The sequence below is a fragment of the Denticeps clupeoides genome, chromosome 6 (genome assembly GCF_900700375.1).
Source record: "Denticeps clupeoides chromosome 6, fDenClu1.1, whole genome shotgun sequence".
Taxonomy (NCBI): domain Eukaryota; kingdom Metazoa; phylum Chordata; class Actinopteri; order Clupeiformes; family Denticipitidae; genus Denticeps; species Denticeps clupeoides.
Window position 1 is genome coordinate 6,293,340 of NC_041712.1, and position 21,936 is coordinate 6,315,275.

The 21,936-nt window shown below is 44.7% G+C and overlaps 1 protein-coding gene across 10 annotated transcripts in view; it reads right to left on the bottom strand.

Annotated features, from left to right (window-relative positions):
• tenm2b (teneurin transmembrane protein 2b) overlaps positions 1 to 21,936 on the bottom strand; it is a 175,452-nt gene that overhangs the window by 14,011 nt on the left and 139,505 nt on the right. For 9 of the 10 annotated variants that reach the window (XM_028982317.1, XM_028982319.1, XM_028982318.1 and 6 more), the window contains 9 exons: positions 15,339 to 15,461; positions 13,542 to 13,747; positions 12,397 to 12,592; positions 10,465 to 10,566; positions 7,902 to 8,096; positions 7,169 to 7,369; positions 5,940 to 6,125; positions 2,437 to 2,583; positions 6 to 216 (listed from right to left, as the gene is read on the bottom strand). In XM_028982317.1, coding sequence (XP_028838150.1) covers positions 6 to 216; positions 2,437 to 2,583; positions 5,940 to 6,125; positions 7,169 to 7,369; positions 7,902 to 8,096; positions 10,465 to 10,566; positions 12,397 to 12,592; positions 13,542 to 13,747; positions 15,339 to 15,461 — 1,567 coding nt within the window. Of the gene's footprint in view, positions 1 to 5; positions 217 to 2,436; positions 2,584 to 5,939; positions 6,126 to 7,168; positions 7,370 to 7,901; positions 8,097 to 10,464; positions 10,567 to 12,396; positions 12,681 to 13,541; positions 13,748 to 15,338; positions 15,462 to 21,936 lie in introns of those variants that run through there. The other variant, XM_028982327.1, reaches the window with a different exon arrangement.

The window sequence follows — 21,936 nt, forward strand, 5'->3', positions numbered from 1 at the left end:
GTTACCTGGTGTTGAAAGGGTTACTCCCTGGGATTATGTGGGTGCCGTCTCTCCCCACCAGCATCTTCACTCTGTCGTAAAATGACCTCACTTTCTGCAGCTGTGGTTGGCTCTGCTGGATGATCAGCAGAGGGTCACGTGACCCCCGGCACAGTGGATTGGAAAGACACTGGCTCTGACTGCAGCAGTCTGGGTCCATACAGTCTGTGAGTCCATCTGCAGGGTATCACAAATGCAAACACATTTATGTCTAACTCGTTTAATTCCACACTGGGCAGCCACATTATTAGGAATAGTTCAAATACTACAGAGCATCACACAGCAGTATATAAAGGCCAGTGAGTGTGGAGTAGATGGTTGGAAGTGGATGCAGCGTTCAGAACATGAGGACATGAATGCGAGGAGCCCCTCTGGCCCTTAATGAAGCACAGTGGCCGGCTCCCCGCTCCTTTAATTACAGTCCCATCAAACTTGCATCAAAGTCAGAAAGGACGCAGCCTCCACAGGCTCTCTGGCTTTTCATCTCGCGCTCCCACCCTGAACAGATCTCTTGACACCTCTCCTTCAGAGCAAGCGCTTTATTATTTTTTTTATAAAAAAAAAAATAACATGTTTTTGATTTCCTGTGCAAAATCGTAGGCATTGGATTCAGAGCTTCTTAACCGAGTTCACAGTTGCATCCCTCTCACATCTCCCGCCATGTGAACTGGGGTGAGCCGGGAGAAATCAGGACAGGGGGCGGAGTGAGCAGGAAGGCCCATAGCTTGAGAGAGAGAGAGAGACTGGAGACCCACTAACAGCACTGTCCCCGCACGCCCTCGCGTCCCCGGAGACGCGGCGAGTCCGATTATGAAGGAGCGTATAAATAAATGCATCGAGGAGTGCAGGTAATGGAGAGTTGTAAAAGTGAGCCGTTCTTAAGAGCTCAGTGTCTTCTGAGCGTGTGACCCTGTTAGTCTGGTGGCGAGGAGAGATGAGACTTGCTCTGTCTGCATTAAGGCTCCTGTTCAAATCACCACTCAGTTCCCTTGGTGACCGGGGTTTAAGGGAAAGAAGCTGACTCTCGCTCTACAAAGCCACAGATCTGCTTGTTTTTCCAAGGAGAGCAGAGGGCGGACGCCCATCTCTGCCGCATTAACTCAAACCGAGCTGAGCTGAAATACAATCCTTAATAACGAACATTCGGACTGAGTACAACTGTAACGTGGTTCACAGACATGCAGGTTGTTAATCATTTCATGCTACTTAATGTATTGTTGTTAATATAACCTACTCCGTAGTCATATCCCAAATCCTTACTGAAAGATATGTTCAGAATAATTTAATATGAAGTACATATTATAAAACATAGTTATCATGAAAATCATGAAAATCAGCAGTGTTTTTCAGATAAATAAATTAATAGATAAAACAATCTGTGTTTATTGAGGTTAGTATAAATGTCAAAGTAATCAAGGTAATTTAGTACACAAGGATGATGAAATCCCACCTTGCAGTTATATATCTAGACAAATGAATATGAACACATATTAGGCTTCTCAATTTGTACCTATCTTTGCCTCGTTCATATCTTCCTCAAACTTGAACTTTCGCATGAGAGACATTTTTCTGATTTATATAGGCTAAAAAAAATTAAGAATTTAGCCTCCTGTCAAGTAGAATCACAAGATCCAAGGATTTAAAGCTTCCAGTAAAGAGATCCAGTTGTAATAATAACAATATGTGGACAAGAATTTCATTCATAATTTTTAAAGATGTTGAAAAATACTTTCTAATTCTTACACACATTATAAATACATAAGTGAGTTGTGAGTGTTCTGGTATTCTGGTATTCACTTTCCTTCTCACCCAAGCCGACACCCACTGTCCCGTGTAAGTGCAGAGGATGGGATATCGATTCGCCGAGCTCTATCATCTCCCTGCCGTCCCTCTCTGCAGTCATAGAGATGGATGCGCTAATAGAAACCATTGAGAAGTGATCGCTTCTCTTCCTGCCATCTCTCATCTTGTATCCCAGTACACGGAAGGGGTGGGGGGTGAATGGGCGCACGCACCACAAGGGAAAGTAACAAGTGTGTTCAATCCCGCCTTCCCTGTGATGCTCAGAAGGAGCTTTTGCCAGCTTCTGAGTATTGGGTGTTATGAATGTCATGAATATGTATATTACCAGTAAATCTATTAGTGAAATGTGACACTTCTGTGAAGCGTAGTGGCATATTAATTAGGCTGAGCAACAGGCCCCTTGAAAGGGTACCGCAGTATTCAATCTTCAGCAAGAACACTGCAAGCACAATCTGTCGCTAATTATCTGTGACTCAAAGAAAAGACAATAAATAGCAAAAGCTTGTGGAAGGATGCCAGGTGGGAATACTGTAAAAGCCTTTAATTCCTCACTCTTTTTTCCCGTGCGTGTGTGGCACTTCTAAAGGCCCTCACCTCCTTCATTGTCCTTGTTGTCGGAGCAGGAGATCTCCATGGCAACGCTGCAACCCGGGCCCCTCCAGCCGGTGTAGCACTCGCAGTGCCAGCTGTTCTGACCCAGAGTGCACTGCCCGTTGCCACTGCACATGGCGGGACAGCCGTCTGAAGGGGGCAGACAAAGGAGGAAAAGAAAAGGGGGGAAAAGTCAGACAGCACGATAATTCAGTCCGGAAACCTCAGCTCTGGAGCAGTTAGTGCTGCTGTACGCATCGATTCTCGCTTGATTTGACTCTGGGGTCTTCAGTCTGGCATTCTATCGATGGGAAATTGCTTTATGGAGGATCCTGATTAGATTCTGAGCCATGCGGATGCAGAACTGGGAGATTCTTATTTGGGGTGAGGATGTAACATACTATCACTGACCACTGGACTGGTTTTAATTTATTCTACAAAGGGATTCTGGGAAAAATCTATTATCTTTTCATTGATAAAAAGTGATTAAAATATTTATCAAACAAGGCAACTGCTAAATAATTGTTTTTGACATTTTTGCAACTGTAAACATTACAAATATCATATTGATTAATTTGTTCTTTACACCAACACTAATATTTCCAACTAAACTGAAATGCATTAATTGTTTCATGCTGATATCATGAAGGTCATTCAATAACAGTTTTAGGGTGCAAATAAGTAACACAAATCCCACAGAAAGCCCCAGAAAATCCCAAAGCTACCTTCAACAGCGGCTCTAACCCATTTTTAATCATTGGTGCGTATAAGCACCTTGAATCAGGCACCAGCGCGCTACAGTGCATTATACATGCTATATTCATCTGGCAGAATAGCGAGCGTGGCCTGCGCCAGAGATAAGAGGGCCAGGCATTAGTATTCTCCTTGCAGGGCAGTGTGTACGCCGTGCCTACTACAGCCCATTTATTAGTATTCTACCTACTGCTGGGCAGACGGGCGGAGGAAAGGCCACGGCCATTAATATTCCTGCGGCTGGCGCTACAGAAATAGACACCAAGCGTTCTCCACTGCCCTTGTCGCGATGACAAACACAGAGAAAAGACGGTGCTAAGCACCACGACAGCCTCACGCATGCAGCGGCTGAACACACACCTGACCAGGTGAGATCAACACAACACACACATCAGAAAAAACAGCAGATGAGAGAATTTTTCTAAGTCTAATGGTATTCTGACCTATTCACCCCATTTCAGGAGTGTTATTTTTTTATTATTACTAAGGGCATTAGTAACTTATTGGTACTGGTATGGTAGCCTAGTAGTTAAGGAAGGTCTGAATCCACTAACAGACAAGGTGCCATTGAGGTACCCTTCAGCAAAGCACCATCCCTACAAACTGCTTCTCCAGACAGCCCAATGCTCCTTCATGCGAAAGTGAAATGCTGAGAACACATTTCATGTGTTTACACTGTGCTGTGTCACATCACAGAGACCTCAACGTCCAACGTGTGTTTCAGGGCACTTCAACTCTGATTCTGGAGGGCACTTGTCCAGCGCATCTTGGGGTTTACTGCTACCCAGAACTGCTACCCAGGCTGTGTCAAGTGTGGTTGTAGAACTAATGTGTGCAGAGCTGGTGGCCTCCAGGGCCAGGGTTGGAGAGCCTTTGTCTATATTAACATCAATTTAATGGGCTTCCCTAGTGCTATTATATATAGTTGCAGTCAATGAAATTCAGCCCTCTTACATCACCAGGGATAACATGCAGTTGTAAAATAAGTATAACATACAACATGAACATGTTGTACAGATCTGTCTATTGTCTATGTCTATTGTTTTGGTCTGTGATGTAGTAATTGAAAAAAAGCCGTATTAAACAAGAAAAAATTCCATAAATCAGTCAATAAATATCCTGTGTAGATCAACTAAACTGTGTAAATCTTCCCTCCATTTTAGTTTGATTATAACTTGTTGAAAGGGTTTATATCTGAGTTACAGTAATCGCTGGGCCATGGGACAACTCATCAATTAATTAGTAAGGCATTATATCATTTTAAAAAAAATAGTATGAAAGGTACAGTAAGTGATCGGGAAATTGATTTTATTCGATCCGATTGTGCTCAGTATAAGAGGGCATAACACTGAGTATTGTGGCATAACTGTGTATGGTCACATTAGCAGCACTAGACAGGTGTTTCAGATGTAAACTTTTTCAAACTAGAGTAATGGTACATCACTCCCTCTCCAGAAAGATTAATGAACCGAGAATAATTCTCTGTTTGGCAGAACACTTTTTAACAGTGTGCATGTGTGAAGGATAAACCAGCTAATTCATCCAGCAGAAATAAAGCCAAATATGAAAACAATTCCTCTATGTGACTGCTGGGGATGCGTACTGTATGCATGTACAGCGCCGGAGCTTCTACATGCTGCCTCAGAGAGGTTTTTGTTTTCTGCTTCAGGGTGATTCTCAGTCTCGTCTCTCATTCCTATGCAAATTTCTCTGGGTTTCTCAAGGTAGGGGATAGGAAAGAAGGGCTTTGCATAAATAATTGAAAAGAAATGCAATGAATATTTTATCGTATGGCACTGGGGCTGCTGTTGTGTGTAAATGTTGTTATTCGTGTAGAATGCGTTCACCCCCCTGTTTGTTCGACTTTATGTTTTCATTTCTGTCTTTTGACCTCCCAACCTGTTCTGCATTGTTGGGACTCGAGAGACAGTAAGGGCTGCTTAAGGCATTTTAAGATAACACATTTATAATTTTGAACAACATTGTGGCTGTCTCTAGACTCTTTAGAGACTAGAGAGATTTAGAGACTTTAATAGCAACACGGGCAATGAAGGTATGGTTGCAAAATCGCATTGTGCCTTATGTTGAGAATAGTCCCACCCCTGCATGACTTCTGGTCAGAAGGACGGGAACCAAAAGGGCCTGGGGCTAAAGTGTTAACAACAGTGACCATCGGTGTTCCTCATACGGTTTTCAGTACTGAATAAAGGAAGAAAAAGCAGTAAAAAGAGCAAGCGCATCTAAAATATGCTTGAAGGTTAACAATTAAAAATAACAATATTGGCAGCTCTTATCCCTTTATTTATTTACAGTCCAAAAAAAACATGATCGTGGATCTGTACATAACAATGCTGTTGTAGTTTGTTACTGTTGATTAAGTGAATTTTGAATAGATTGTAAATAATTATAGTAATATAAAACTGGGTGCAATGAGGAGGGTATGTATTAGAGGGTGACTTATTATTATAACCAGATCTGGCCATGTGGGCACTGGTCAGTCACACTGGTCAGAAGGGTGTGTAGGAGACAGTCAGAGAAGGGTCAGAATGTCTGATAATGGTGATTAGGGGTTGCTGATGATGAAAAGCCTTATAACAGTAATTAGAATGGGTCGTAGGTGGAGTGTGTGTGCTTGCTTGATTATAGGATTGTTTAATTGTCATTAAGTGTGTGGGTTCTGCTGCTGCTGCTGGGTTATGGTTGCTCTTAGTAAGAGGTCCTGTGCAGGTGGGGTTAGGTACAGCCATTCTCACCGATGGAGCAGTGCTCTCCGTTCCAGCCCTGCTGACACTGGCACTTCCCGTCTCGACACGTCCCATGCTTCACACACTGGGGGCTGCACTCTCTCTGGCCACAGCCCGTACCGGTCCAGCCATCCTCGCAGTGGCACATCCCCCCTACACACACACCGTGGGTCCCGCAGTCGGCAGTGCACACCTCTGAACAGGGAGAGAGTCAATGTTGGAAGGGAACTGCAAAATGACTAAGAATGTGAATTTGAAAGTGTAAAATTGGCACGCATTCAGAAACAGGGCCATTAAAAAGTCAACTGAAAACAGAAATATAATTTTTTAAATGATCAGAAACAGCAGATTAACTGAGCCAGAACTGAGCCAAAATCTTCTGAGAAAAAGTACAACACATGCAAATACAAGCAAATTTAGAAAACCCTCATAAAAAGAGCTGGATGAGAAATGAAACAAAATGACTTTGAAACCCTTTTCAAAGAAATCTCCACAGAGAATCTTACAAGACCGAAAGGAAAAGAGGCAAAACTACAGAACAAATCAGAAAATCAAATCAGAAGTGTAATCAGAGCCCGCTTGATTTCCAAATTACTGCGAAAGAAGCAACTGACTCACTCCGACTCCAGAAAGGCACAAGGGAATATGAGCTGCAGATGTTCTTATTAAAACTGACCAGACTGTTCATACAGGCTGGGTGCTTTACAATGAGCTGGAACGGTGGACTCAAGTGCCCCACTTTGATGAGAGCGGACATAAATTACACACTTGGAATCACCAGGTGTGAGTAGAATCCTGAGAAAGACCGTACATCCACCAGTCAGGACAGCACACTGAAGTTCCTTAACACTGGGAAGTTTATACAGTTTTAGGAACTTTAGAATAAATTAATACTTAGCTATATTTATGAGACTGTTTTAGAAGAAAATTGATGCCTTTGCACATTGCACATTTATAAATCAAACTTCCATGATTTTTCGGATTTCAATGACATTGCATCATTAGGACTCTGCTAGAGTGCATTGTTTTTATTCCCTGGTACCAGTACCAGGGAATGTGATAAAAGTGTTTTGCCTCAACCCCAATGTTAATATATATTGTATACTATAATCGTGTCAGTATTATGCTCATGTACTCATTTTATATATTATCAGTTGAATGAATTTCTATTTTTCATTTTATTCCAAACATATTAACATCTTGTGGGATCTGCCACTGAGAGTAAAAAATCCACAGACCTGTGGAACAGTCGGGGCCCATCCAGTTCGGGTCGCAGCTGCAGGCGCCCGTGTCAGGGATGAACGCGCCGTGGCCACTGCACTGATCTGGGCACAGTGCCTGCGGAATGTCGCATAGTGGCCCCGCCCAGCCGGGTTTACAGTGACACTGTCCGTTCAGACACGTGCCGTGGCCAGAACATGTCGGGTCAAGACAGTCCACTGAAAAAAAGAAGACAACTTTGGTGAGAAACCCAGCCTCCCCACCACCTCTTCTCCCATTTCCCATCTCCCTCTGGGAAGCTCCACTGTTTCCCTCATGCACTTAAAACCAAGCGAACACCGGAGAATCAAATTCTGGCCAATTCTTTAAAGCTGGATCAATAAAAATGCATTCAATCCCTCCACTCAAGCAGGCGATGATGCGCCCACTGCAGCCTGACACGTTCCGAGATGGGATATTAAACTGCTCATCTCAGGCCTTCAGCATGGCAGGGTAAGACGGCGTCTCAGTGTAGAAAGGAAAAATTGCCTTTTGAGATGATATTTCTACTGCTTCCATTTGCTCAGGACACAAGGAGTCTTGTTGAAGAAGGACCACTGGCCACTTTATTAGAAACACCTTCTTCCTACATTTCAGTTCATTAATGAAACTGTGCTGTAAAGGTTTATGGATGCAGCCTGTAGCCGCCTCAGCATGGTTCAGTTTCTGATCAAAGCACCAGTGGTGAACAAATCTGGAATCCAGCCTCACCTTCCTCACAGCTATCGCCCCGGTAACCGGGTGAGCAGGTGCAGGTTCCGTCGGAGCAGGTGCCGTGACCGTTGCAGTCCGGGCTGACGCACTGGCCCTTGGACACGTCGCACTCTGGCCCCTTCCAGCCACTGTAGCAGATGCATGTGCCCTTATTGTACTGACCATTACCACTGCACAGGACTGGACAGGCCGCTGGACACAGAAAACATGGCAGGATTTTATTTTAGAAAACAAAATAACGTAACAAACCAAAAACAACATATCCTTACAAGCAAAGAAACATAAAACAATCGCACTACCTTCCATCACGTGAAGAAAGTGGTACACAATAAAAGATGAGACACACAAGGCAGTCTCATATACAGGGAACAACAGATGGATACAATTAGGTACTCAGTGAGGACAAGACCAGGGATTGGGGTTCTAACAGGGCGTGGTCAGGCACCATGGTTATACCATAGCACTGTTCTCATGGTTTCACAGCCCTCTACCTGCTCTCAGGAAAATATATCTCATGTATGAAATAAAATCATTTTCACTGAGCCAGATATGTACTGGAAAAATGTCTTTAGCGTCCCTCTTCAGACATCTATCTTTATCACTAGATGCCTTCCAACACCAAAGAAAGTCAAATATTGCAGTACCGTCTCATCTTTTTCATATAGTAATTAAAACAGGCTATTATACACCTGAGGTTGCTGTTTTCATTGTTACTATGGCTACGGAGATTGTTTTGCTATAGCAACAGAGAATGTATGATGGTCTAATACATAAATTCCAAATGATGATCACACATGACCGTGCATAGCACTTTGTTTTATTAACAATTCACCCAGGCTATAATATATCATATCATTTTAACCAGATGAAAGGCTTTATGTTGCGTTCATGCAATAAATGCAGGAAGCCAAATTTCATACATGTTATTACAGCAGAGGGATGAATTCAATTTACTTATAATTTAAATGTAAATGGTTTTCAGTCCTCCCAGTGCTATTAGAGTTGGCGCAATGACACTTCATCAGCAAGCAGCATGATATGATTTCAGCATGCAGTTGAACACCATCCCATAGCTGCAGTAACACACTGAGCATCACTGTACTACACCTTATACTGAGATATGCTGTTCTCCACTGTTATTAAGTGCCAACATGTCATGCGTCACCTTTGAGTTTTGGGGAAAAAAAGTTCTGTAAAAATGCATACACTTTCTATACGACTCTGGATATTATTCCTGAGGAATGGAGGCGTCTACTGCAGCAGCGCAGCAGAAAAGGTTGAAATGAGTCTTTTTGGGTGTAAAAAGCATAGATTCGTCTTTGACTAGAGTTAGGAAAAGCAGAGACAGGCCGTTGGCTGCAGAAGTCTATTGTTAGCCTTTAACAATGCCATGAGTGAACCTTATCCACGGTCTTTTTAACTGAATTCATGCAGGACACATCTAACAGTGTCTGTGTTTCTGAAGGCACGGTTCCGGCCTTCAGATCTTAATGGAGGCCGTGATCACATACAGTAAAAAAACTCTTTCAAAACTGTTTACAATTCAATTAAAACTGATTACAGTTATAATGGTACCTACAACAACTGCTGTAACGTAAATGCATGTCACCACCCATGCCAAACCCATTGTAATGTGTTTTAATTGTATTTTAATGTTCTTTTGTTGGCTTGCCAGTGCTCCTCCACGTGCTGGCACCATAACTGAGTTGAAGTGATAATCAGTGTATAAATATAAACGACAGAGACCAGAGTACCTGCTAAATTGGTTCAGCGTTGCCAGTTCAGCTGAATAGAAGTCAACACTGCGTACACATTTCAACAGCAAAAATGACAATTATCTGTAAAACATTTGCATGACTTATACCCTTAGTATGGCAGTAGAAGAGAGTTCAACTCAAGCAGTCCTTTGTTCTCTTTCTCGCGTAATACTGAAGCCCATTGTAATAGATGAGGTGCCAAAGTATAGTGATTACTAAAGGTTTATGCAGGGCAGTATGTAGATGGTAGTGGGGGTTCAAAATGCTTCTCATGCCAAGAAATCTGCATGCACACATGTACACAGTGTATGCACACACAGACAAACAACAGAAACAGCAACAAAAAACTCATTTGAGAAGATTTTGGGAATCTCATCATTAGACTGAAGTCCAAAAACCACAAACACGCCGATGCAAACAACGGCATCTTGCATATTCAGAAATGAGAGCAAACACACAGCACACACACACACACACACACAAACTTTGGAGTGGTGGAGAGATGTCTGCAGACAAAAGCCTGATGCCAGCAGAGCTGAGCTATGGGATGATATATGCCATCAGTAATTAGAGGAAGGATCGGATGCAAATGGCTGCGCCAGCGGTTCGCTCGGATCTGTGCATGACTTGGGCATCGCTGCCCCCCCAATGCCCCGCTGCCCCCTCACACACCCCGCAGTCACTACTACTACACACACACACATACACACACATACACACAGTCCAACATCCACACTCAAATGCACTTAAAAAGCCTGCATTCAAACCAAGTGCCGGGTGGAAGGTTCACTGCTGTACTCTACCTTTAGAACAGTCTGTGCCGTGGAAGCCTGGGAAACAGTGACAGACTCCCGACGTGCACTCACCGTTTCCATGGCAATTCTGGGGGCATTCTTCTATGGAATCTGTAATTGAGTATGATGGATTGAGACACTTACAGCACAACATTATTAACTACAAAGCAGGGCAGCAGCACTCATTCGCAAAACTGTCAGGATTTATAGAGTTTGTTGCCTTATGAAAATGCTCTAAACTTTGGTAAAATGTGGAAAGTTGGCGTCTCCACTCCCAGCAGGTAGACTCTTTTTAATCATCTAGCTCCTGTGATAGGCTGTGTGAGCTGGTCTCTGACAGGTCAGGGGGTTTTAGAGAAAGTCGTGCGAGTCGAATTCGTCCTCATCGCAGCGAGATGCTCTAAGTGTGGGACTTGTACTCTGGTGTGAGGCCTTTAATGAAGTTCTGACGGCCAGGGGTTTAAATGATCCAGAATGAGGAAGTAGTATGTTTGAGAGCTGTCAATCATCACCTTTTTCAAAACATCATTAAAGGTCAACTTCCGGCAACAGAAATAATTACACAAAAAGTGTAGTTACTTTTTCTACAATTTACATATATTCTTAAATATATGTTGCATTTAGCGCCATTTTCAAAACAGTGCCCGAGATGTAAGAGTTTCATTGTACTTTCTAAATATGACAATAAAGCTTTATATAGGCTTTGCCTGATTCTAGAACTTTATTTCTTTCTGTTTTTCTTGTCAATTTTCTGCCCTGTTGATGCATGGGTGATGCATAATGCTGCCCCACAGCCTGACTTTGTTCTTCTTGCTCACTCTTCAGTGAATCTGTGAAACGTTTACCTCTTCCAAACCCCCTTTGTACCCTTCATATAGATCCCAATCTGCGCTTTGAGTGCAAGCGTCGATAACAGATGGCCATTCAATAAGGCGAATATTTGCTAACGTTGTGTAGCGGTCCCACATGCCTCAACTCACCAGCACTCTTTATCTAAATCATTAGGCAACAGCTGTTTAAAGCTAAGCACTCCCGCCGGCGCCATGCAGGCGATGGAACAGGCGTCGGGCCCTGTCGTAACTCCAGCCTGCGCTTGACTGATGCTCAATCTGCACACGTCGTTAGCAGGTTGGTGCGGCATTCAGACTGATGGCCTTGATGAAACTAATTAACAGCTACGTCAACCTTTCCAGCTAATAAGTAACAATTTCACAACATTTTAGAGGTAATCACATTAGAAATACCTGGATATTTCAATGAGATTTTGCTTTGCACGTAACATAAAATAACATTTTGCATTTCTGTATTCCTATAAATGGAGTTGAAGATGTTGTCAGGATTCATGGTGTCCATAATGCTGAGAAATACAGGCAGATCCTGGAAGTTTTGAGATGGACCCCCAGAGCCTGATCATCATTTTGTCATCAGTCATCATTTTGAAAGCATTCTTAGTACACACACACACACACACACACACACACACAGGAACTTTACTGATGAGTCTTTAACAGCTTCATTCTGCTACTCGACTTTGTTGCCAACAGTTTGTTGAATTGCTTGCCTATAAAATGATCAATATATGTAAAATAGTTTCAAATAATGCCCGTCTGCAGTGACACCCGCCACTTCATTTTGTGTAGCTGATGGTTAGCTGGAGGAACGCCTCTGATGGTAAAGATTATTGAGTCTAATCAGCATCTAATTAGCGTCTTTATGTAAATCGGTATGCACATTTTGTTGGTTATGTGTAACAAGTAAAGCTGACATCATGGGGTTCTTCTTAATTCCAATGTGGATCCCTGAAGCTCTCATTGTGACTCAGACCTTGCTGCGCTTATAGAAACATCTAACATCTGGGCCTTGTTCTTGTACCAACAAGGAGGACTTTTCTTAAAGCTGGAAGCATTTTCCCACCGAAGAACAAGCGGCCTGGAGACTCACCCAGGGCCACGGTGCTGAAAGAAACTGCTTCCTTCTCTTTGCCATCATTGTAGAAGGCCAGGTGCCAGGTGCCCAAGTCCAGGTACTGCACAAACACGGCCTCATTCAAGATGACCGTCTGAATGCTGCGGCGCTCACGCGGCGACTCCACCACACTCCACTTCTCCTTACCGTCCAAACGCTCCATGTAGTCGTACTAACAAAAGAAGAATGACAGTCAGAAAGAAAGAAAGAAAGAAAGAAGCACACAGAGAGAGTAAAACAGGTATAAGTGACATATTGCTCTGTTGAGAGACCAACAGAAACAGAAAAGGTGGACAGACACACAGTGTGTGTGTGAGAGAAAGGGGAGTGAAAGAGTAACAGAAAATAACACACACATTACCAGCAGAGAAGCTGTTGATGCCACTTCAGCCACCTACCAGCAGAACAGGGCTGTTTGTGAAAGCATATACAGCTCTACAGAAAATTAAAAGCCCGCTTGGAAAAAAAAAAAGCCTTTTGACTTGTATGGCGACTTGAATTCCGACATCAACATGGCGAACTGCTGATTAGATCGACTTAGATCGCCGCGTCCACACGAGAATGTTTTAACTGAAATGTTGCGGCCAGAACGCTGTTTTAAGCCCCCGCCACACCCGCAGTCCACACGGAAACTCACTCGTTTTAGAAGACAACCGTTCTGGTTCCCCTGGTTCTATCCGTTTTAGAGAAAAACATTCTTGTGTGGATTGGGCCTAAATCATTTCTCACCAATACACGTAATATAACTTATTAAACTTGTCATTTTTTAAACATTATAGCTTTTTCAGCAAACAAAACCCTTAGAACATATTTATTTGTACTTTGTACTTTGTACTCAATTGTGATCATTTGGTTTTTAAGAATATGAACATGGACACACAAAAATAAGATGAATGTAAAATATGAGCAAAATTCTGCTGGGAACAAAATGATCCCGTGATACACGCACATGACAACGTGATATATTTTCATCGATAAACTGCCCAGACCCTGCAGCTGACCCACTATTACACACCCTGCCGCTACCATTGTGCCCTGGACAAAACCATTTAACCCCGTGCTGCCGTAGAGGGACGAGTGTAAACGAGGGAATCGCGGCACATTTTCAATATGGTGGGTACCTGTGCGTGGGACGGGGGGAGGCCCTTGCGGATGTACACCCCGAACAGCGCGTCCTTGCCCAGGGAGATGTTGAACTTGAGGAAGAGCGGCTCGCGGAGGCGCATCAGTGCCCTCCAGAAGACGCCGGGGGGCACGTCCTGGCTGACGCGCTGCCCCACCTCCAGCTCGCCCATGTTAATGCTGCTGTTTCGGAACACCCAGGGCCCTGGTGGAGAGAGAGGAGGATTGAAGGCCCACGGTAGAAACCAACGTTGTGACAAGTGGGTGCCGCTCCGCACTAATGACAGAGCGATGGGCGCAATGTTATGTCAGCACCCCAGACAAAGGCTGTCGTTTTCCCTCAGGAAGGTGTGCTGACGTTCAACACACACACACACACACACACACACACACACGCAGCTTCAGCTTCTCCCCACGAGAAAGAAAAGGAGAGAGGGGCCGACACAAATTCCCAAACCTGTTTGTCACTGCCATCCCACGAGGAACAGGAACTCAGGCCCGTTTACCGCCGCTATAAATCACACCCGGCTCCAATTGGCTCCGTGTGACAACAACATTATGAGTGCCTCGGAAACTACTGCCTAGCATAAACACACACACACACACACACACACACACACACACACAGGTTGATGGGGGAGGCTGGTAGCAGCAGGAAGCGGAGTGGCTGGTGTTAACTGTCACTCTGCGCGCTGTTACTTGAGACTGATGCGAGGAAATAAGCTGCGGCATCGAACGCTCTCTGGCGTCGGCGGGAGGGGCGGCAAACGGGGAACCGCAGGGGTGCTGCTCACACTCCCCTACACTGTGATCATCCCCAAAAAACACGTATATATTCAATAAATAAGTCGCACGTGCATGCACAGCGACTAACGGGGTGAGGCTACGCTGAAATGCACAGCGACTAACGGGGTGAGGCTACGCTGAAATGCCTGCACGCCCCATCGGAGGAGAGCCGATCCGGAGCAAGACGTGGCGGCGCTGGAGGGCCCATGCTGGGTGGAAGTCTGCGTGTCTCCTCTCTGTCCTACCAAGAGCCACAAATCTGCGCTGATGGCAGAGTTTGACCCGAGCGTAGCCGTCCAGAAGAGCTCTCCTCTGTTTTTTTCATGGCGCTACATAACGTCATAGAGTATGTGACATTTAGGATTTACAGGAATAAACGTGCTTTAAGGGGCTTGTTGAACGTATGTTTCCAGAAGTCGCGGGTGATGCAGACAGGGTGAGCAGAACTGCTGAGCTCCATTCAGACCCCTCACCAGCACCGGCAGATAAGAAACAGCAAAATAAACATATTTTCGTGCCTCCCCCCCCCCAAAAAAAAAAAAAAAAAACCAAGGACAAGACTGAAAGCCCATCTGAAAGAACTGAACACGTGGCTTATTTACTGCTGCTGCAGCTACGCAGGGCCTCCAGAAATCCTCCATCAAAGCCAACATCACCTTGTTCATTAGAGAGTGGCTAGGAATGTCTGAAATGAGGCAAGAAGAAGCATTCCAGTCCCAAACCATTTCACATTTCACAGCACTTCCCGCCCACTCCCCACCTCTTCTTGTTTGCCATAGACAGATATGATGCAAGGAAACGTGTTGCCACCCCACTCTGAAATAAAAAAATTAAGATGTGCGCAGCCAGACGAGGGCCGGGAGAGAAAAATGGTGCAGGGGTGTGTGGGAGGATTCAGATTTCGTTTTTTTTTCTCTCGAGGATCATCTTTCTGTTCGGAATGGCTGATGGTCCCGTTTTACCAGTTAAAATGAGACATAAAAAGAGGTTTGGGTGCGTCGAGTTCTTACCTCTGCCCCCGGAGGGCACTGTTGCCACGTCACCGATGCCTGGGATGCCAGTGCTGAGCCCGTTGCTGACGAGGTGACCGTCCGTCGGCTTCAGCTGCCAGTTGAGACCCAGCAGGTTCAGGGCTGTTTGAACGAGAGCGGAGAAAAGGAATATGATGAACGCACCTGAAGCACAGAGTGACACCTGGCACCTGTCACAACAGCCCAATACCCAATGACAGTTTAATGACAATTTAAGAGAATGTTGTTTTTTTTTGCTGGTGAAAACCGGAACACAAAAACTTTAGAAAGAAAGAAAGTGAAAGTGAAGTGATTGTCACATGTGATACACAGCAGCACAGCACACGGTGCACACAGGGGAGCAGTGTGTGGGGACGGTGCTTTGCTCAGTGGCACCTTGGCAGATTGGGATTCGAACTGGCAACCTGCTGATTACGGGGCTACTTCCTTAACCACTAGGCCACCACTGCCCCATTGCCCAACTTGCTTTACACTCAAGAACACACTGCACAGGAAGAAACTTTATCTGTTCAGTGCTGCAGACTGCAGCTCAATTAATCTTAATGATTGGAGGAAAATGCGGAAGGGAAACTGATTAAAGCAGAAGTGAATTAGTAAACTGGATGTTACATTGTGCGTTTCACTGTGGGAGGTTTAATGTCCCCAAAACAGGATGACAATAGAGGTGGGACAAAAAAGTTGTTATAGTTCCTTTAGTGATACACTCTCCAGATGCTGGCATCCAATATCAATGTATCAAAGCTGAACACTTATACCCGTGTGTAAGAAAAAAAGAGGAAAAAATCCATTTTCACCAGACAGCAGCGACATATAAATATATTTTATTGCTTGAACAACATTTGACATTTACATTTACGAAGATTTCATGATAATATCAGGATTAATTAATTGATATTTTATCATATTGCAGGACTCCTAACCCTAGAGGTTCACAGCATCAATACACACACACACACACACACACACACACGCACACGCACACACACAGTAAGCAAGATGCAGACGTCTGCAGTATTGGTGATAATGACTCACCTTCAGCCTCACCTCAGCAATCGCACCTCAATCTCATCCCCGGCTAAATCAATGGCCTTCCCTCCATCCACACCTCCCCTTTCACTACCTCCCTCCCTCCCTCCCTTCCTCACTCACTCTCACGCTTCCCTCCCTCTGTAGGCCGCCCTGGGCTGATGGAGGACAGGTGAGGCTGGATGGAAGGCTCTGTGGTCAAAGGAAAGAGCTGACTTGACTCACACACACACACACATAAGTGCCATGCCAGAAACAATTTATTTTGTTTTCCTTTAATCTTTACCCCTCCTCCACCCATCTCCTCTCCCTCACCCTTCACCTCTTCATCATGCTTGCTTCCTGTTTGCCTTCTATTCTACACTGTATAGAAACACAGCTGCATTTGGAAAAAAACAACAACCATGAGACACAAGTGACTTCAGCCGACATGGTGGCAGTCATCCAGTGGAGGGCGCTCTTTACTGTGTGTGGAGGGGTAGTGGGTCCTGTCCCTCTTCCTTAGAGAAGATCACAGCTGAAACTACTAGAACCACCTGAAGAACTGAGGAGAGGTGGATACAGGGAAGGTTTCAATGAATTCAATGAGTGTGTTGCACCTTAGTGTTATCACCATGATGTCTGCACCATCCCTGTCAGTAGATGAAACTGCTCCATGGCCTCAGCGCCTGAGGTTTTCATCCCTCACGTGGTCACGTGGTCGACATACCACATGTCACTAACATTCTGCTGGGAACAACACTCCTGGTGGGAATCAGCCCTCTTTTAGGTGCCGGAGACTTTCACAGCCACAAACGCATCACATGCCAGTGCACAGTGGGGAATGCTGGCCACAGCAGGGTTAAGCGCATGATTGTCACTTCAACACACTTAGCCTGCTTAATCACGTCATTGGGAAATCTTCAACAAACTCATTTTCTGGGGTCTGCAATAAGCATGAATAATTAAGATAAAATGTGTCTGCTTAGAAATTCATGAAAGGGCGCATAACACTTTATGTAATCTTTACGTATAATTCAGTCCCTCCTGCTGAGCTTTAATATTATTCAGGTGCAATCAAAAGGGAGGGGAATAAGGCTCATCTGAGGACATCGGGCCTTCCTGTCACCTGACAAGCTGCCCTCAACTAGTACAGAATCAAGTGGAGACAGGAGGGCACTACTGACAACAATTGTTGCCAGATACTTGATTGTTTAAGCCCAAAATTGTCCAGAGCCGCTCTTTATGTCGCACCTGCACCTGCACTTTATGTCAATACGTGACTGTTTGACTATGTACTGTCTAACATGTACGTAGGCTCACCTGAATTTAAAATGGACAACCACTTGGAAGGAGACTCAAGGTCAAGGTCAAGTGCATTGTCTTGAACAACACACGCTCATTGTTGGTTTTCTCCACAGTGCTGCTTGTGTTTACTGATTGATTTGATATGACCATTGCTTGACCCTTGACTACTCTTTTAGCTATTCCTTGGCTGATTCTACCAACATGAATGTTTCCGAATGTTGTCCCATACCCTCTCACCTGCACCTCTGACGATCCAAACACCGATGTGACTGACCCCGGTCACCTCCCCATTGCTGTGTGCCCAACTGCCCGCCACGGAGCCAAACTTTACCCTGCAGCGTGCGCCACTGCGCATCCCAATTCCCCCAAGTCTGCTCAGTCGCCTCCACGTCCAACCAAGTCCGCAAACGTGCCCCGAACCCGGATACCGACAGCTACAGCATGTTTGCGCTAATTTCCCTACCGAGCTGCACCCCGCAGCCAGGATACTGATGTGTGCTGTAATTAGGTTTGAGAAGAATTAGTCCGCACGGTTATTCTAGCACAAAACTCACAGAGAAACATGCAGAAGATTCACAAAGGACACACTACATCATCATCACCACTGATATTTACAAGGAGCACTAGTGAGATGGCTCAAAACTGTTATACACCACACACAACCCAGTAAACCTACTATCCACATGGACCAATGGATAGATGGCACATGAATAAACACAGAACACACATATGCAGGCACACGTATTTACAATCCTGAAGAGAAATTTGAATCTTCTCCTGAGAACACATGTTGTGGAACATGTTGAATTGGTTCTGGGCTCCATCAGTGAGGAGGCCGCGCTGCTCTGTCTGAACGTGGGTTAGGTGTGGACGGAGACGTCTCGTCTCGGGCTTTTTGAAGTTGAACAACAAAGCTGAGCTGAGCCGGCCATGGCCGACAAGGAGAGCTCTCGCCAGGGGAAGGACCTGCGGTCGCGGCCTCGGCCCAGTCCCCGGGGCCGCCGCCGCGCGATCGTACGAAAGCAGCCGGGGGCCGCGCTCTCATAGGAGAACACACCTAACCGCCTGATGCAACATGCCGGCACTTCACAGCAATCTCTCGCTGGGGTTACAGCACGCGCTGAGCAGGTGTTCAACCTACACACACACACACACACACACTCACAGAAGCATGACGGCAAAGTGGAAGAGAGGGAGACGGGAGTCATGGGACCACACGTAGACAGGAAGGAGGTGACGGGTGCAGGCAGAGAGACCCGGAGAGGGACGGACAGCGAAAGGGAGAGACAGGGAGAGTTGGGGGTGAAATTATAGGTGTGTAAGCTGTACCGCTATTCAATCTCTCTGTCTGCTGCTTCACTTGCTTCGCACAATCACATGAAAGCAGCTCTGAAATCAGCTGATCCCTGCAGGAGAACCATTTCAGTGCCGAGTAGAACCCTTTCATCTTCACAGCGAATGAGGTTTTCCCCCACAGGGAGCCGTGAAGAACCTTGAAATGGTTCTCTACAGAACATATTTAGCGAAGCGCAACGCACAAAGAGCAGAACTGGTGCACAACTGCACACACACTAACACATGCACATTTCTATAGCTTTGTGAGGACAATTAATACGGCATAACACAAACCACATTTTTTGTGAGGACATTTTGAAGTAAACTCAAAAAATACAAAAATACACAAATGTGTACATATTCACACGCATTTCCATCGTATATGGCACGTGTGTATGCATGTGGATATATTTATGCTGCGTCTGCCTGTGAGGAGCACGCGGCTGTCGGCTTGTCACCCATCGGTGTGCTCCCGGTGAATCTGAACAGGGCTGAGCCCACCGGACCCCCCCCCCCCCCCCCCCCCCCCCACTCCCCCCACTCCTGCGAGGGTTAAGCGTGGGCGTAGCGAGAGCAGTGTGACGAGACGGATCCAATCTATTCCGCTTGGCTTGGCAGGATCTCTGAACGCAACAATCATTCCCCCAGACGCACTTTTTCCTCTGCATAATTACAGCTCTCCAGTTATGAGTTTTCTTTTCTTTCTTTCTTTTTTTTTTTTGTTCACCCTTTTCAGCGAATGGGCTTGCCGTGTGTCTGCCCCGCCTCCCCTGCTCGGGCACAGGACTAATTAGGTGAGTGACAGTGTGAGAAACTGTACTCTACAGTACTGCCACGATTTCTGTATTGATTTAATTATTTATTTGGGCAGCACATGCATCCTTCTGTGACCTTGCATTTGCGCTTGGCCATCAGACTGTGACTCGGCAAATGCCCCGCCCTATAAAAACTGACCTAAATGCATCCATCTGCCCACCGCGTACCATTTTCAATATTTATGAGAACGAATGAAAGGAGGAAGGAGAAGCAGAAGCAAAAGGGGAAAAAATACTTCTGAAGTGTCATTTCCATCCAGGCAAATGTGAAGACAGTCAGTGTGAGGGAGTCAGACCAAACGTCTGTGAACTGGAGATTGCTGCTTCTGAATCATCTGAAGATAACCTACTGGCGCATTATATATGGCTACAGGAACCAAGCTAAGTTTAGGTCGGGGCCGGGGGGGAGACTCTTGGAGATGTTTCAGTGCAGAGTGAGGGATGAGAGATTAAATAAACATCAGAGAGAGCAATACAGAGAGCGGGTGCAATGAATTCTGGGAAATGATGATGATCATGGCTCATTTGTGTGTGTCCAAATTCACTAATTCAGTATAACATATATAACAACACATTAATCCCATTGAGCAGATCAAAATACTGAACACTCTCAATAGATCTGTATTATGTATATTAAGTATAGGCTAGGAAATTAACAAAATTATGAATATGTACCATTAATACATGATGAATGACACCAACCCAAATACTAACCCAACACTGCCATTCTAATTTAATATTTACATGAAAAATATTGTATTTTTAAATGTGTTTTTGTAATGTATTATCTCATTTATAATGTACATCACTGCCATGCTAAAGTACAGTTTTAAATGCTGAATAAAATACAGAATGAAATGTCAAAACGTCACACTACACAAAGTGTGTTAAAATACATGAAATGATTTAATGCTGTTTTCAGTTTTTCTATTGAAGTGGTGAATCTGGCACAAAATGGCACAAAACGCAAAAAGGTGCACTAACTTGAGACCTGCTACCTACTTCAGCCTACTTAGACCACTGCCTGCCTACACTTTAAAAGTCCTGTCCTCCACATGAAACTGAACTACTGTACTTACAGCAAAGCACACATACACACTGCTCTCCGTTTTACTGACTACAGTCTGACACTGTTTAGAAGGCATACTCTACTGTTCACAAATCACAGCCATAAAAAATAAGAGCTGTGATTATTATGATTATTATTATTATTAGAAGTAGTAGTATCAGCGGTAGTAGTACTAGTATTAGTACAAGTCGCATTACAATGAACTGTTAACTGATCATTTAATCCCTCTGCTTAGGCTTATATGGCTGAAATTACAATAAACGTTGCTTTAAAATTTAGTTAGATTTAACGTGGTACATGGTCACTATATTTTATTATGCAGTATGTTAAATGTAATGGTTCATATACATGAAACAAGGGAACAGTTACCAAGTATTGCTGTTTGGGTTACAGTTTATAGCGTAGTACAGTACACAAACTGTATATCTAAGCAAAAAGATTGGACTTGTATGAGTGTGAATCTACCATTGGGGTCTCTCGTTATTTAAAACATTAATATTACTTTACTCTGTGTGTGTTTGTGTAATAATCACCGCCTCTGCTTGCCTCATGCCCGCAGTCAGTTGATTTTTCATCGGTAATCAGCGCAGCTCATCACTCACGTCGCCTCCAAACGCAGGATATGGAGCGCTGGTGCGTATATGAAGATGAGGAGGCAGCTGGATTCGCCCAGAGAACCCCAATCCTTTACCCAGCTCTGGACCCTCTTCCGCCAATTAGTGTAAATTAGTCACGCTGTTCTAAAACACGCACACACTCACAGAAAAAAACACAGACACTCACTCAGACACACACACACACACACACACACACCAGACCTGTTCTCCTTGCCTCACCTGTCTCCTAGCAACCATCAACCTCTCAGCCCAAGGATGCTTTTTGGGTGCCGTATCTCTGCATAACCCATTTCCACGGGAACGGTAAAAACGATCTATACAATGAGAACACACAGCAGCTGCCAGCTACAGTGCTCATAACACAAGCAGCCGAGGGGCTGAATGGCCCTTTGTGTGCACCGGTTGATTGTGAAACCCTGTGTGTAATG